We start from the raw sequence: 17,102 nt of genomic DNA on the forward strand, positions 1-17,102 counted from the left end.
TCTGAGCCTCAAGTGGTTTCTCCTGTGTCCAACAACCTGCTTCAGTAAAAGTTGCTGACTACCTTGATAAGGAGCTGGATTAAGCTATTTGTTATCTGCCTGTATTGTACCCCAGATACTTATCTACCTAAGGTACTTATATCAGCACCTTTACACCTAAGCACTTCCCAGTCTATAATGAAAAGTATTTTCTTTATCATACTCCTGGAAATAGTATTCTTTTTAATTTATAGATGGGGAACTGAAGCAGAGAGAGCAAATAACTTTCCTGTAGTTTTAACAGAAAGTCTGAAGCAGAGGAAGGTGCTGCCCCTGGCCGGGCTGTGTGCTTGGCTGTGTGTCAGGCTATGGCGGCAAACCCATCACAGGGGAAGCCAGTGTGAGGTGTGAGAGGAGGGGGAAATGATGTTTTAACAAAACATATTATTTTGTCTGTTTACCAGCATATATCCACTTCCATCAATTGTCCTGATCAAAAGGGATAAGGGAAGCTCATTAAAACTAAATTAAACTAAATTTTATTTTATTTTTTGCTTTTTATATATGTTTCGGATCATATCCATAAGTGCATAATTCACAAATCCTTATGATGAAAGCAAGCATATTTTAGGAGAACTTTTTTGTTACAAACTCTAAATATTCACACCCAAGAAAAGTGATGCCTATGAATCCTGAAGGAATTACTTTAAGTTCACAATATTCTCCTTATCGTTTTTTAAGATAGAAAAAATTTAACTCAGTTAGGAATATTAACCCTACAGTAGTAAGACACCCTGTCTCTGCTTACCAAAACCAATTGCATTTGAAGAGATAAGTATTCCTATTTTAAAATGTATTCTAGTAGAACTGTGGATTATACTGAGGATAAAACCAACTGTTTTGAAGGAATTGTTCACATGCATTTAACAATTAACCAAACATTAATGCCTTTTGTTCTATCTGGTAATTAGTAATTAGCCACTAGTTAGTACCATATGTCACATATCTGCTATGGAAATTAAAGTGACTGACAAAGGAAATTGGAGTGATGGGGGTCAATGATTATACTGAGCCCACTGAGCATAGGCCAGGTTAGTGTTAACGTTACATTTTATGTTTTGTTTCAAGTATCAACAGGCAAAAACTGAAGGATGGGAAGTTCTAGCTGAATATGAGAGGGCACTTCTTTACTGTGAGAGTGACAGAGCACTGAGACAAGTTGCTCAGAGAGGTTGTGGGCTCTCCTCCTCTGGAGATATTCAAAAACCTCCTGGATGTCATCCTGCGCAATGTGCTCTAGATGATTCTGCTTAGCAGGGAGGTTGGACCGGATGATCTTCAGAGGTTCCTTCCAACCTTGGCCTTCTGTGATTCTGTGCCCTTAGGCCTGAGGAGAAACAGGGCCTGTGAGGAGTGGGAGGAGAGAAGTAAAAGGTTCCTCCCCTGAAGGGAAGAGTGTGGGTGTAAAGGTGACGCTGTCTGAGCAAGTAGGGAAGCTGCTGGTTGAAAATCTGGGAGAAGATGCGTGGGTAAGTCTACACAGTAATAGCAACTCAGAGATCTTTCCAGTGAATGCTGTATAGAGATCTTTCTAGGGAGTTAGTGAATGCTGCGGAGAGTTTGGGCAATCTTTAAAGCCACTGAAAGAGTGAAGGATTGGTCCCATAGGGATAGACTGTCAAGGAAAAGATTGGTTTCCTGTTTTATTTATTTTTTTCCCATGTGGTATGTCTGAGCTTTCTTTATCTGGAGCATTTTCTGTCTTACATATTTGTTGTCTTTCATTTTACAGCCTAGAGGCTGAGTGTTTTCTGCATGTATTTTAAGGGAAAATGGCAGGCAATTCCATGCAGAGCTCTGGCTGGTAAGTGGTCCCAGCACTAAGCTGCTTCACGTTGTTTCACCTCCTGTAGTTAAGCAGTGAGATAATATTCCATGAGAACTTACTCTCTGAAGATACAAAGATGAAAGCTTCTTGCCTGGGGAGGGGCAGTAGGTTTCTCTGAGAGATGAGACTGAAACGATCAGGAGAAGCGATCCTGATGGAAGGCAGGGTGGCTGAGTACGTGTAGGGGTCTCAAGAGGTGAACAAAGTCTCTTACACATTACTAAGAAAACTAAATGAAATTCTTTTACAAAGCACACACCTTCTTCAAGTGGTATATGGTATTATGGACCATAAGCTATTCAACAGAAATTTTGGTTTGATTCCTGTCAAAACTGTTTTTAAACATAGAAAGGTATCAAATTATTCCATATTGCGCATAGAAAACATGGTGCAAAAAACTTGGCCAAGTATAACATCACAAATATTTAAACTATTGCTACAAATTGTTTAACAGACACTTGTTGTCTGAATTAACAACAAGTAAATGATTTAAGGAAAAGGAGTTTCTCTTCTATATTGCTCCTATCACTTTATATTAAACGTCCCTGTCTTGTCATATCCTAGTGGAGAGGACTGAATGCTGTTATGTTGCAAAATATTCTAGGCAATATCATGCAACAGGACAATTGCAATATAAGGAAAAATGGGCTTTAAATAAATCAGTCCTTACTACCAGGGCCTGTATAGCAGTATTACAAAAGGAAAACTGTTTCCTCAATTACAGTAAGCTGTAGCTCATCCTCTGACTCTTCTCTCTCTGAATGTGCACAGAGAAACATCTGCACAGCCTTTGCTCTGCAGAGAGGCTCCTCTGAAGGTGCCCCTTGCACACAAACCAGACCCTGGATGTTCTCACACTTACGTCAGTTAACGTTGCCTGGTGCTGGAGGTGGCATTGGGCATAACCCAGCTTATTATGGCTGCTATATGGATTGGCTTTGTGTGAATGACCATCTCCATATGCTGGCAATATCAAAGGTAAGTCTTGCAGCTAGATATCTTCTAAAGAGTAGTTGCTGTTGGTATATGGAGAAAACAGGTCAGATGGGCATATCTCTAAAGAAATGTGCTGGAGAGCACACAGAGCTGCCTGGATATGCCAGGCCTCATTTGTGTGATGGATATGAAGTATATGTGACATCTTTGTTAAAATATCACTCTAGGTAACCCTGGAGCGCGTATGACGTTTGTATTCATGTTTGGAAACATTTGTGGCATATTTCTGTGCAGAGGGGTCATCAAAAACTCTGTTAAGGTCTTCAACGGTCACAGAAAGGAAATAGTGAGGGGAGGAAAAAGGGTAAAGGAAGAGTTTTCTTTCAGGTGCTCTGTGTTTTATAGTAAGAACAGGCAAAGGATCTGGAGAGTCATTGATGTCTCTTCTTAAGGTAGCTATGGACTACAGAGTTGATGGATGGACTGTTAAGAGAAAAGGAGGAGGAGCAGTTGTGGCAAGGCTCACAGGAGCAAGCAAACTGAAAGTGAGAGGGAAAGCAAGTGAGATCACGCAGGCTGACTTCAGCAGCAGAGAGAAGTAGCTCTGGAGGGGCCACTCCAGCCCTACGGAGCTGTGATCACTGCAGTATATCCTGTTTAACACGTGTGTGTCCTTAGACCCAGTAAACTACATGAGAGTTCAATCAGAGGTGGAAGATCATGTCACCTGATAGGTGAGCATCTCTGTCCTGCTGGAATAGCTGTGGGATGGTAGAGTCTGAATTATTCAGGTTTACCAAGCCAGTGTTTCTTCTATCTCTTTTTCATTTGTACAGCTTCCTGTTGTTCAGTTCTGCTTAATAATCCACCGATTTGGGAGTTACTTAATCTTTTCAATAATAGTTGCAAAAATAGGACAGATAATTCATTCTTGAGCACAAAATGGATCACATTTTCTTTCCTGGATGTGGGTTGTTCTGGTATTTAAATTTTGTTAGGAACACAATATACAAAACCCTTCCCTCTGTATTGTTTGGCATAGGGTACCAGTGGATCCTGCATTCTTCCACTACTAGAGAAACTGCATTGGGGCTTATGATTTTTTTTAAATAAAATATGTGAAAAGTTACTCATGTAAATCCTCTACTTTAATTATTGATGGGATTTCCATCCTCCTAATATTATACCTAAGGCATCTTCCTCTGTTCTTTTGTATTTATCGCTCTGTGTAGTACAGAAAGAATGCAAGTTTCTCACTGTCATTTTCCATCAGTATGAAATACCATCAAGTGTTGGTCAGCAAGGGAATAGAGACAAAAAAGCATTGGCATCTGTTGACAGGTTTTGTTTTCCTAGCAGAAACCTTTGTTTGGTTTTTGCTTTAGTATTTCAATTAATTGGTCAGCCACATAACTCAAATATTAGTTAGCTTAAAATAATGTTGAGTTTATATGAGTCACCAGTTTTTACCTTATAAAGTGAAGCATTTTGTCACTGACTTTACAAGAGTAGACAAGCATGAAATTAATTTCATATATTAGCGCTAGGTAAGCTTGTGGCTTGCTAACATTGGTAGGAAACTTTACTAGAATTGTAATATAAGGCTGTGGGGATTTTCCCTGCTTCAGCTAGGTGAATTTCTTCAGCAATTCAAACCTAATAATTTTTTTAAATAAGGTATCTAAATTTCTATACTGGGACTTCTTAATGTAATTCTACTCTCCCTTCTTGTGTATGTGTGTGTGTAGCTGTGATACAGAATATTTTTTTTATATGTTTTGTGGATTGATTGGTACCAAGTTGGCAAGTTTAGACTCACTTAAGAAATTTCGACTCAGTTGTAGAAAGCTTGTTTTACAGCTTAGTTTAGACTACAAAAGTAGGGAGACGTTTGTCCACTATCCTGGTATTTGGACTCCTGTTTTAAAGCAAATGAACTGCTAACACATTAGCGCTCAGGATATTCTTCAGAAACAGCCATTCCCTTCTTCACATGGATACTCAAAGGAGCAGGTTTGTATTCTGAGACTGATTTCTGCACAGTGGATGACTGGGTTTATCCTGACACATGTAGCTGTGGTTGATTCAGATTCAAGCCAGACTGCATTTTTACACCAATGTATTTCTACCATGATGTATTTTGATAATGTCTGCCTTCATCCTTCAGCAATGAAGTAAGCAGGTCAAAGTTTAACAGTAGATCAAGAAGTACTTGTAACTTGCTACCGCAGTGCGTCTTTGAATATTTAATTACAGTACATAAGGACTTGTGATAGGTTAGACATAGTACTAGACAGCTTCTAATATAGTTGCATAATCTCATTTTTTCTTTTGAAAAGATAAAGTAAAATCTCTTTTTCTGCTTTTCAATGTAAATTAGAGTTTTAAATGATGTGGCTGTCATTTGAATATGCTAATTATGCGATATTATTTTACAGAACATTAGACATGCCTATAAAAATGTGTCTTAAGTTATAAGCTTTCTGATTAACTTGTTGAGACTCAGTATTTCCCAGTACTTGCTTAAGACTTGTAAATGGCGTTCAGAGAGGTGGTAGAATGCACCTGCCATTCTGACCACTGGTGACCTTCACTCTGAATTAACTGCAAAATCCATGTCAAGCAGTTAATTGAATGAAGCTGTGAACTTGTAAGTGGTAATGGTTATGATTAGTGTATAACATGCCATAACAGTAATGATGTAATCTTGGTCTCAGGAGACTTAGGGTTGAAGTCTTGGGGGTTTTATATGCCAAATTAAAGAGGGGATAAATGACAAGTGGTAAGCTTGAAAGGGGGAGAGAGGGAAAGGAATCCCTCATCTCTTCTTTCTAAAGATAAAAAATATTTAATTGAATTTGAGAGGTTGGTGAACTTCTTATTCCCATCAAAGTACTTCATCTGTCTTTAAGGTAGAAAGAACTGTCAGCAGTCCTTTCATCTGGGCTAGGAGAGGTATTTGTCATTTGTGGCTGGATGTGAGGAGTAGCATTAAAATGTCTGGATTTTTCCATTGTTTCAGGGAGCCGGAGAACACCCGTGGCTCATTATGGCACATGCTGTGCAATGTATGTATGTTAGGACTGGCTTCTATGCTACTTTTTTTGTTGGTTACTTTCATAGCCATTACAGTAACAAGATTAGTGATGCCAAGCTGCTCATGCTTTCTTTAGACTTTACATTTTGTATACTAGTGACAAATATGAACTGAGCAACCAGAAAAAGACTTTTGGTAAGGATGATGTGGGTGTATCTAAACACGCCCTGCATGCAAGGAGGAAGAGCTTTTGTAAACTGGATGGATCCTGCTGGGCTTTTAGCATTGGAGCCCACAGATAAAAAGGAACTTGTCTTTTGTGAATTTGCTTCTGACTCCATGCCCTGTTTATATGCTTGTTAGAATATGACATCTTGCAAATATACTCTACAAGGCATGTTGCTGAACCAATAAATCAGAGAAATGAAGCCTTTCATGGCTGTTGTATCAGGCCAGTAACCAACCTGCTTATGAGCTGAAATGGAGCATATGTCCAGAAATGCAAAGCTTTTCAATGTGCTGCCAGTCTAGTTTAAGCATAACATTCTCAGTTTAACAGTAGTTGTACTAGTGAATCACAAAAGTGTTAAGTGAATTTCAGAAATCTTCATATTTACACTTAAAGATGTAAGTTGTATTTAACATGATCAAATTATGGTAACCACGCTTAACTAGAGTTTACGCTACTTGTTATCTCTAGAGTAAGGAAAGATTTATGCCTTTCTGGAGATGTTACTCTGAGTTTTTTTAATAGTGAGATGATGCATGTAAAGGACATACCATTCATGTAATTCTACATACGGTTTTTAGAGATTTCTAATTTGATTCCAATATAACATTCCAAGCCCAATCATGTTAAAATTTTATACCTTCCCCCCCCCCCCCAACACCTTTCTTAATCAATATTTGATCCAAAAAAATATAAGGTAGTGCGTGCTTGTCTATGCTTCCACAACTAAACTACTGATTTTTCCCTTTTGCTGAAGTCATTACAGTTCTGTGAGGTCTTGTGCAACTTGTAATGCAAGATGCAAAATAGTCTACTCTCTGGCCTTGTTTCTAAATGAAACGAGTAGTGCAATTACACTACATGTCTTTGAAATCTTCCTGTCAAATTTCCTGGAAATTGACACACTTTCATAAATTATGGATGGAAAAAGTCTGCTAATGAAGGTCTTGTGATGGTAAGAGACCAGGTAGAAGAGTCTACTGACAGCTACTTGGAGGGAATGTTTGCATGGAACCTGTATTAAGCATCAGAGAAGCCATAAAGAGAAAAGACTTAGAGATGTCCAGGCCTGTGAGAAGCTTCATTCAGGACTTGTCTTCTTGGACATCCCAATTAACTATTCTGTAGAAATCCAGGCTGCCAGAACATAATTCTATTCAGTGTGTATGCATATCATGTGAGGATGTCAGGGCCTTCAGTCTTAGAAGTGTGAAATTCCTCCAAAGCATAAGCTGAACGTATTATAAGAGCTTGGGAAGCTGAATGCTAATCAAGACTGGGGCTAGGTGCCTTGCAGCCAAAGCCAAAATGATATTTAAAGGAAAATGGTTGCCTCAGGACAAAATTGAAGAAACTTTTTGATTCTTTAAATTACAAGATTCAAATGACCTTTCAAAAAAGATTCTGAGACAGTGTCAGCTGGGGAGTCAATGTATGGGTACCTGCGTCCAGGAGTTACTTCACTTTGGGTCTGTATGAGCTCATGTATATGTTTAAATTTCACTTCTACAGCTTCCAAGTCCTTTTTGTATGTTCAGACCAGCCTTTTGGCTTGTCTGCTTTATCAGCAAATACTACGTGGGTAGTTATCATGTGGCTCATAACTTTCCTAATATTTAAATTTTACATCACATAGATATCTACATAATAAATGAGAATGGGTGGCCAGTGTAACTGTTAAATGCAGTCAGCTGACAGCTGGAGAGCCTGCATCGCAGTACTGATCACATTAATGAAATATCTTTTGGTGCTAATATCCTTGTCCTTAGGACAAATGTCTGTATTTGACAAAGTTCATTTTCAGTTAAATATCCAGCTCTGCACTCAAATTTCAAGACAATGTGCTCCTGAGGCCAGGCACTGAGTTCACCATGTGAAGTTCTGCTGCTGTTGTCATCAGTGAGAGCTGAGGGCACTCAGCACCTGGCAGGAATTGGCACTTTGATGGCAAGCAGGGATATTGCAAAGCAGGATTAAAGTGCACTTGCTGACAGAGCTGTTTGAAGAAGCTTTCAGAGCACCTGCCCATGCTGTGCATGACTCTAGACTTTGCTATCATCCCCTCAACCTCATTAGTACCAAACTCATTCTCAAAATTAAATAAATAAGGTGCTATGACAGTGCTATTAATTTCCTACAGTATCCCTAAATTATTCCCAAGTAATAAAATACAATATCTTGCTGTTCTTTCTCCCAGAAAGCAACTTAAAACATAGTTCTAGACACTTTGCTTTCCCCTTTCTCTTTTGTTCTGGGGCAGTAAAAATGCTCAATTTCTTTAGTTTTCATTAAAATTTAGTTAGCATATTTTCAAATCAAGAAAGCAGACAGGAAACCAAGTGAAATTCCTGGTTCAGAGGATTTTGCTTGTTTTGTGCTTTTGTTTGTGCTATATTTTGGTCATGACTATTATCATATTAAATCAAAAGGGACAAGAAAACAATACGTTCTATATAGTTGGAATTCCGCCCTACCCTTTGGACTTATCTTTGAATAAAAAAAAAATGTATTTCTTTGAACTGACAGGTGAATTCAAATTTCTAGAGGCAGAGAACATTGACAGGGTAATTGGTTTTCTATAAAAACTTTCAAGATTGAGAAGAAAACGTGCTATAATAAATGAAACTATCTGGAAAACGTGCTATAATAAATGAAACTATCTGGAGGGGTGGGGAGGAAGAAATGTGAAAAGTGAAAAATGAGTATCTTGTGAAAGTCACGAGTTTGCTATAATGATGAATCTGTAGTTTAGGAATTTTTCATTCATTTCTGATGAAAATTTTATATGCACTGTATTTTTGGTAAAAAGGCTACTAGAGATGTCTATTCTCTATAGAAAAAAATGTCTATTGCACTAATGACACAGAAACAGATGAATACTTCAGTCAGTTGTACTGGTTATGACTGCCGTCAGACAACAAAATGGGTACTTCCCAAATTAATTTTCACTAGCAGTTTGTCCTCCCTAGCAAGAACTGCACCCTCTCCGCCCTACCAAGTCACACAGCCACTCTTCATAAAACTCTCCCAGCTGAGACTCTTACGCCCAAATACAAAGATTTATTAAATAAGTGGTTTACCTCTGATATCCGGATATCTTCCATGTAATCTTGATATTGTAACAAAGACTAAAGTAGACAGAATAGGGAGTAATGCAAGAGGAAACCTCCAGACTTTCTCAAGTCAAATTTCTCATACAAAGTGCTTTGGTTTACAGTGTATTTTTATGGTACATATAAAGCCTTATTTAGAAAGAGTGATCATTCTTTGTTTCTTGTCACTTGTGAAATTGCTGGTGTATGAGTGTCCACTGACTGCCTCCATGGCTTTCCCAAAGTCACTGGATAACTGCTAGAATCAATTTAAATCAAATTACATGCATAAATCTAATTATCTGCTATTGTTTATAGAAGCAGAGCCTGAGGGATTTAACAGATGGAAAGCAAAGTGTGAAGTAAAGCTTTGAAGTGGGTGGTTCTGTTCCACTGCCCCTCAGTTTTCAGGTGTTCAAAAGTACAGGAAATGAAAAACAACAAAAAAATCACTGTGAATCTCACACAGTAAATCATTGTTCGGCTTCTGATTGGTTCTTTTTATTTTGTGCTACAATGCTAATTGGGCTACAAATTACCCATTCATGACTGGAGATTATTTAATATTTGAATTAGAAAAATATCACTGTTTATATTCCCCTTCTTTTTTATTTCCTAATATTTTTAGTGGAGGAGAAAAATGAAACTTTAATTTTTACTGTTTCAATAATTACTCTTTAAAAGACTACTTTGTCGCTATTTTCTATGTTTTGATTCTTTCACAATATCATTTTTTGTCTCACTTGTGTCTTTCACTAATGTATATAACTTCAAATTCGTCAATAATTTAAGAGCATCTTGGGGATTATCTCTAATAGAGTAAATCAGGAGTAATTCAACTGAAGTTAATTTAAAACAGATGCAATAGGCATGCAAATCAAATCCTTTTTCTCTACTGTATTATCTTTCTAACAAAGTTGTTCTTGTTTTTTTAACTACATATGTTTATTTCATGTTTGCTCTGTGTTGATTAGATCTCTCTGGTTGGCTAAGACAAGCCTACTCAAGTCATAACAGGAGCAGTGCCTATGAGCTCAACGGTTATGAAATGTTTTCTAGTCTTGTTGATTATGGCAGGTCTTTTACCAAGACTTTTTCTGCTACAAGTCACAACAATTTTAGATAGAAATGCATTTCTATTTGATAATACTCAATTAATAAGTACAGACTTCAGAGTATTAAAAACTCAGTGTTTATATGCTCTTCTCTTGCTTTTCTCTGAAGCTTTGTTTGCCCTCGAACGCTGTACCATGAACACTTTCATGAACCTTCCTGTAAGTTACACTGCTTACTATTCAGAGATTTCTTTGTTCCTTACCAACCTTTGAACTTTTTTCTTCCACAACAGACTAGTGTGTAGTGCTATAAATTACAGTGCTCACAAGATGTGCTGTTCCTCTTTTTTAGAGAAGAATACTTGACATAGAACACTAATGTATGAATCTTAAAAGGAGTATTGTACTTGTATTTTTTCTCTTCCTGCTTAGAGGGGTAGATGTAAAACTGATACAGGGAAGACAACAAAGAGCTGGTCAGCTGCTCTGGACACTTTCAGATTTTGGAAGTTCTCTGAACTTCACCATTCACTTGTCCATGCTTTAAACAAACTTATATTGTTCTTAAACACTTAGGTAGCTGTTAACAAAAATGAAATAAGTCATTGCTCAAAAAATGTCTGTAATCCTTCTAGCAAGGCTTTATCTTTATGACACTAACGATAATCCCTTGTGTAATTAACTGTGGAGTGGTTATGCATGCAGTATGCAGTCCATGACAAGCCTCATAGAAAATACATCAGTATTAGCCACAGGTGAATTCATTTAGAAAGATTAATGACTGCACCTGAATTTTAATGCCTGAAAAGGGATGGAACACTGAATCCTTAATTAAAAAGTTGAATGACTGGTATGGTTTGTTTAACATCGCAAATTTCAACGGGAGATTTTTATATTCAAATGAAGTCTGCAAAGGAAAACTTTTGTTAGAAGGTGGTGAAGTAAGGGTGAAAAGCAAAAATGTTCTATGTGCTTTACTTTATGTAAATCGATACATGGATCAGTAGCTTTGATATGGATCAAATGAAGTATAATTATGGCTCCTCTCTGTTTACAATGAACATGGGGCAAAGAATTCTTAAGAAATGCAAGGCATTGCTACACTCCTACCAATATAAAGTTAGATGAGAAAAAGCAGTAAAATTGACAAGTAATCTTATTCTTTCCTTAATGAGATGGTTTCCTCTTCATTATTATTTTACAAAGTTTTTAATGAAGAGAAAGTAATCTTGAAAAATACTGTAACAATCCCATTTTCAGAAGATGCTTAACTCATTTAAAAAAAAAAGAAAAAAACTCTTTCAATTAGTAATTAGTTAGAAGTAACTCAGAGAACCACCATTATCAATGCAAACAGTGTCTTTCAAAAAATTCTTACATTTTAATATTTAATAAAAAGAGCGGCTAGATTTTGAGAGGAATAAATAATTGAAGTCGAATTCTCATACCTGTTCAGAAATGCTAACATAAGGAACATCTAAATGTACTGTAGCTACACTACCTAAAATGCATCTTTAAAAACCCTTTGCTGACTGCTTTCAGTTGCTCTTAATCATGGGAAATGTATTCTAAAAACTGGAGCCCTGGTAAAGCTTATTTGAACAGCAAAATGGATCAGTGTTTTCAAAAGCAAGACTGAGATGTTCATCTACTGACCTGCATAGATACTGAAGGTCAGCTGTTTTGCTGTCTTATTCCTAACAAATGAGAGTCACCCAAACTTTATTTTTAATGAGATCTTTCTCTTTAACTGCAGTATGAGACTCTCGGAAAACAAGCTTTCAGGCAAAAACAAGGAAAACAGCTACTCCAAGTCTGTCTTCCTAATAACCTAATTATATTTCCCATTGCTCCACTTTTATCCACTCAGAAAAAGAACATAGACCAGAAATTTTGAGATGAGGGAGCAGAAAGAAACATAAAATCAAAAGTCAAGGAAGGGGTGCCAGTGATTTATCCTGGGAAGCGCCTGTGACTACCACTCACAGCCGTAGTAGAGCAGATTGCGATGCTCTTTAGCTGCAGCATGCTGCCTGCTGTACTGCTTTTACTGCCAAGCAGAAGCATGGCTTTATTCTTGACCAATTTCCAAGGAAGCATATTTTAAATGAGATGTCACTTTAAAAAAAAAAAAAAAAAAGGCCTCCCTTCTTGTAAAGGGAGGATGCATTTGGAAAGCCGTGTGGTGTGTGTTTGTATGCATGTATAAACACTCAGTCAGTTGCTCCCATAAATTACCTACAACATTTGCCGGGACATAGAAAACTGGAAGATTTTTTATATGTATCCATTCTGTAGTTTTACATCTACATATAGTTTTCAGGTATATCAAGCAGTTTAAATGCTTACCTGAAAAGGAATATGGATAATGAACTTCCATACCCAGTTTAATGTTTAGCTTGTTTATTGCTCCATATTTCCATAGTCTCTGCTGCAAAACAATCATTGGCATATGAATTGTAAATATTTTTGCTACTCATAGTTTAATTTCCTGGAATTAAACACTGACATCAGAGGATAAAAATAAATCTGGAAAGAGATGTTAATAATTCACAATCCTTGTCTTGATGAACTTGGTTAATCCACCCAGCAAAAGTCAATCGCAGGATGCTGCTTTGAGTGGGTTAAAGCAATGAGTTTGTTAATACCAGTTAAAAATCAGTTGTAAAAGGTGTTATTAAATTTGTGAAAAGGAAATGCTGATTGACAGAGCAGGTTAAGTCCTTGCCTCTCCAAAATATTTTGCATAAAATGTCAGCTGATCTGGGCAAACATCAAAAAGTGCAGCACTTGCATTCAGAGTAGATGCTTAAGTAATATTGCTCTCTGGTATGTTTGGGACTCAATCCCAAATCAGTAGGATTCCTGCTGTTGATTTTAGTGGAATTTGGACCATTGGACCATTATAGTCTAAATAAATAAGATAATACGATGTTCTGAACCAGATAACTTTATTATTTTTCTAAATTTAGCTTTTAAGTATTACTTTTAAGTAAGTTGATGTGGTACTGAAGTTGTTTGATTGTGGGTTGTGGTTTGTTTTGTTTTTTTTTAGTAAGCATTTTGACATTTTATTCATGCAGTCTTCCCCATTACCATTCTGGGGATTCCATATGCTCAGGAGGAGACAAGCTACTGACAAGCTTTTGCAATATACCTTATATCAAAGGTTCCAGGTGATCAATAAGATCACGCAGATTCCCACTTTAGGACATAGGGACACACAGACGAGACACCCCACCTCTGCAAAAACAAGTGTCTACTCACCCCAACAAACTTATCTTCTGAAGGAAACAAGGGGCAGGTTTAATGTGAGCACTCTGTCTTCTTTGACTCTTTGAAAACTCCATGGAATCTGCTCGGAAACCTCTTAAAAACCTCATAGGTGTCCAAAAGTTGACCATCCTGCCTGCTTAATGGAGGTAATAAGTGTTATCTCCTTTCCATAAACCATAGGGGAAAGCTCCCTAGTTCTTACGGCAGACTTTCCATTGACTATAATGCTGTTCTGGGTTTATCTCAAAACCTTGGTTCTCCTGTGGAAATTTCCCTTTATAGCAATGATTATTCCTACTGAATACTGTGTTTTAACTCAGCACACCATGTTTTTAAACTAGAAATGCTTTTCAGTTAGTATTCAGTTTACTAGATGGATAATTTCAAATTGTCAAAGATGAGTTTGGAACAATAATTTATTGTGTGGCTGTTGCATAACTATAACCCACGTGATACTTTGAGGAAGAGAGAGAAACAACTTTATGCAGCTTATACAAAGTCTAGAAATCTAAAAAGTCTCGGATAGTTGATATCCTTAAAGGAGTGGTGCATGCCCTCTTCAGGGTGGACTGCAAGTCCCCAGGTACACTGTATATCCCCACATCTGCCCTGATCTCAGCCTGTTTATCCAGAATCCTGACACATGTATTTCATTAGTGGATCAGATATGAGCCACTTTCTTCGCTAAAAGAAGGAATATAATGGCTTTCACCAGAAACTGATTTCAGTAGTGTATTTTGTTATTATCAAGCCCAATGCAAACTTTTTAACACAATTTAGAGTTGTGGCTACAATTGTAGTATCTAAAGGGTGTACGTGAAACAGTCATGTTTCTAGAGGTAAGTACTTTGAGGTTGTTATTCCAGCTACAATTTGATATCCATCTTCAAGAATCCAGTGCCTAAAGAAGATATAAAATAGAGGAAAAGATGGGCTTACTCGGGAAAGTAGTAAAGAAAGAACGTGTGGCTATTGTAGGTATGTTAGGTGTGCTTTCATTTTTGAAATGTTTTGTAGACTTGGAAAAACATTGGGTACATAGGTTAAAGCAGTCCCTATGCAAGTTTAACTTGCACAACCAGTATTTACTGAGCTGATCACCATCTTCTGCTACTGACCTTGGCAATACTACGAGAATCCTGTATTCACACAGAAACTCTTTCCTGCAACTCACCAACATATTAAGGATAAACAGGCTTTACTTCAGCATCTGGCGTATGTGATTCATATCTGTCTATTTTTCATTCAGGTTCCTCTTTCCACCTCTCTTTGGACAGTGATTGCTTCTCCTCCATTTCTCCTGCTGTGTGCCATGTAAGTAAGTGTTCAAGAGATCAGTTTATTCAGGAGAGAAAGCTGACAGTGAGTAATATCCAGGAGAGAGCAGGCTTATGTTACCTCAATTAGTCATGAAGAACTATGCCAAAAAAATAGAAGATGTAAAGGACTTACCTAAGACTGGAAAACAGATCCTCTAGATTACACTAAATCATACAGAAGATACTGTTACCCTTTTTATATTGTTCTCTACATGATAACTTTTGGGGAAAAACAACTGTGTGACTGATACAAAACTGCTTTTTAACACTTCTCATTACATTTATACTTCAGTTCAGAAACTAAACTTACATTCTGATATCTTAATTATTGTGGGGAAAGCGTGAAAAATATATTTTTGTATGTGTAAAAACAACATAAACTTATTAATATTAAGGATAAGTATCTGTGACTAGCACACCAGCATTATACTGAAGGCCATCTCAGTATCATTCTTGTGCCAGACTGTTTGTACACTTGGTATCAGAAAAGCACATGGCTAGGTATTACTGAAAAATAAATTATTCTTACAAAGGGTGAAATTGAAGTAAGCATTGCCAGAACGAAAATGCAATTTTTTGAAGATAAGTTACTCTTTAAGATCATATAGTTTAAGAAGTGTTTAGGGTTTTCTTTTTTTAAGAGCTGTTGCAGATTTAATATTTCTTCCATAATAGACTGTGGAAAAAACTATAGCACTTACTGCAAAGCCATTTATCATATAGGTTCAATATCTGTTCTGTATCTTTTGTGTACCATTAAAATTCATTGCCATTTTAGTAGAAATTGAGCATTATAGAAAATAAAGAACAACATTAAGGCACAAGAAAAATGTAAAGCATTAGGTATTTATTCTATATGTGTATGTCCTGATTTTAAACATTAAAATAAGTTCTTGACCGAAACAGGCTGCTGCACAATCATATGTTTTATGTGCCAGGTTCATGGTTTTCACATTCAGCATTAATACTCAGGGATTATGCAGCTGAGGAGATTGACTGATTAACAACAGTGCTTTTGTATGTATGGTGTTAAGGTGAAACAGTCCAGTGACAACTGTATTTTTTTTGCCTTTTCAGCTGTCCACACTTGTGCAATAAGATCAATATCCTGTCAGACTTCATCATGTGTCCTCTTTAGTATCTCATTGTGTAAATCTGCATAGCTGTAAATCAGATTTATTTTTTTTAATTTGAAAAAATAATAATGAATTCCTCATCACAGCAAAGATGTCGTTGTTACTGTGTCAGTCCAGCACAGATAATGAAGTCAATAAGGGAACTCTGTTATGCTTGTATCTGGCCAGAAAAATTAAAGTTTTAGAAGTTAATGCCACCAGGACAGTTGAGGAAAACAGCTGCAACATAGGACCTGGTAACTTATCTATTTTTTTTTAAGACTCATGGGGGATGCATAAGGCTGTTTCTGTTACTTCTAAAATGTTAGTATATTTGATTCTCCCTCGTGTACACACATTGCTATTACCCTTCAGAAATTCCATTTGAAAACACGATAGCAGGAGTCTGGCATGGTTGATCAGGACTATCTAAACACGCCACTGGCTTTAGTGTTTGTATACTGTGTTTGTCACTGTGATGTGGGACCTGTGATATTTGCAATCTCCATAGTCTAAGCTTTCTTTGAAAAGTAGTTAGCAGCACAATATGATCCCTGAGTTTGGCTTATATTTGTTTTTATCAGTATGCAATAATCCACCCTCACAGGATAGCTGTGTGAGCTGCAAAAGTGTAAATGCCGTTCCTGCCTATGCTCTCATTGGAGGTGTTGAACTAGTTATTTCTCCTCTGAAAGAGCAATGAATCTGATAGTTGTCAGCAACCTGAGATTTAGATGCTAACTTTTCCCCTCGTGTTGCTGTTGCTCCTTTATCCTAATTTCTGTTTGTTTGTTGTCTGGTCCACTGTCTCTGAGTAAGCTAATCTGTTTAGATTTTCATGTATACACATGGCTCTGGTTTAGGTTTGTGTTTGTTTTAGGATGGTAAAGCTCAAGAGTAATCAAGATGTCTGTTCCATGGGGTAGACTCCCCGTTATACACACATCCCTGGGATACTGGAAACCTTTGACAACCGGAGCCTCACCATTTCTTTTTTCCCCCTGAAACCCGGATTTGTTAAAGTAATAAAGTAAAAAAGTAATAAAGCAGAAAAAAAAGAGTAACGTAGACATTGTAGTCATTTGTACTTTTTCTAGGATACCAAAAGTCTCCCAAGTCATCCACTCATCTCCCTCTTGACGTGGCACCTAATTGCTCTAGATCTTCCCTTGGGCC

At 37.1% G+C, this 17,102-nt stretch overlaps 1 protein-coding gene across 6 annotated transcripts; it reads left to right on the forward strand.

Moving 5' to 3' along the window:
- The first annotated feature begins 983 nt into the window (after positions 1-983).
- On the forward strand, positions 984-16,657 carry LOC308198702 (uncharacterized protein). Of its 6 annotated transcripts, none has more exons than XM_080601573.1 (8): positions 993-1,070; positions 1,365-1,508; positions 1,772-1,843; positions 2,639-2,845; positions 5,826-5,871; positions 10,386-10,435; positions 14,742-14,806; positions 15,889-16,657. In XM_080601573.1, exons 4-8 carry the CDS (start codon positions 2,714-2,716, stop codon positions 15,947-15,949), a joined length of 354 nt encoding a protein of 117 aa, XP_080457699.1. In that variant the 5' UTR covers positions 993-1,070; positions 1,365-1,508; positions 1,772-1,843; positions 2,639-2,713; the 3' UTR covers positions 15,950-16,657. The 6 variants fall into 6 exon arrangements, 2 of the variants coding, with proteins under 2 accessions (XP_080457699.1, XP_080457700.1); XM_080601574.1 differs by lacking the exon at positions 5,826-5,871 and adding an exon at positions 3,482-3,537 and having other exon boundaries at positions 995-1,070; XR_013954139.1 differs by lacking the exons at positions 2,639-2,845; positions 5,826-5,871; positions 10,386-10,435 and having other exon boundaries at positions 995-1,070.
- The last annotated feature ends 445 nt before the right edge of the window (positions 16,658-17,102 follow it).

This window comes from Anser brachyrhynchus (genome assembly GCF_964034855.1).
Source record: "Anser brachyrhynchus genome assembly, chromosome: 8".
NCBI lineage: Eukaryota > Metazoa > Chordata > Aves > Anseriformes > Anatidae > Anser > Anser brachyrhynchus.

Excerpts from the sequence above, each read along its gene's own strand:
- LOC308198702 (XM_080601573.1), top strand. The coding sequence starts at position 2,714 with ATGTTCTCACACTTACGTCAGTTAACGTTGCCTGGTGCTGGAGGTGGC. Across the intron at positions 5,872-10,385 it reads TATGGCACATGCTGTGCAAT|CTTTGTTTGCCCTCGAACGC; the intron begins GTATGTATGTTA and ends TTTTCTCTGAAG. Across the intron at positions 14,807-15,888 it reads TTTCTCCTGCTGTGTGCCAT|CTGTCCACACTTGTGCAATA; the intron begins GTAAGTAAGTGT and ends TTGCCTTTTCAG.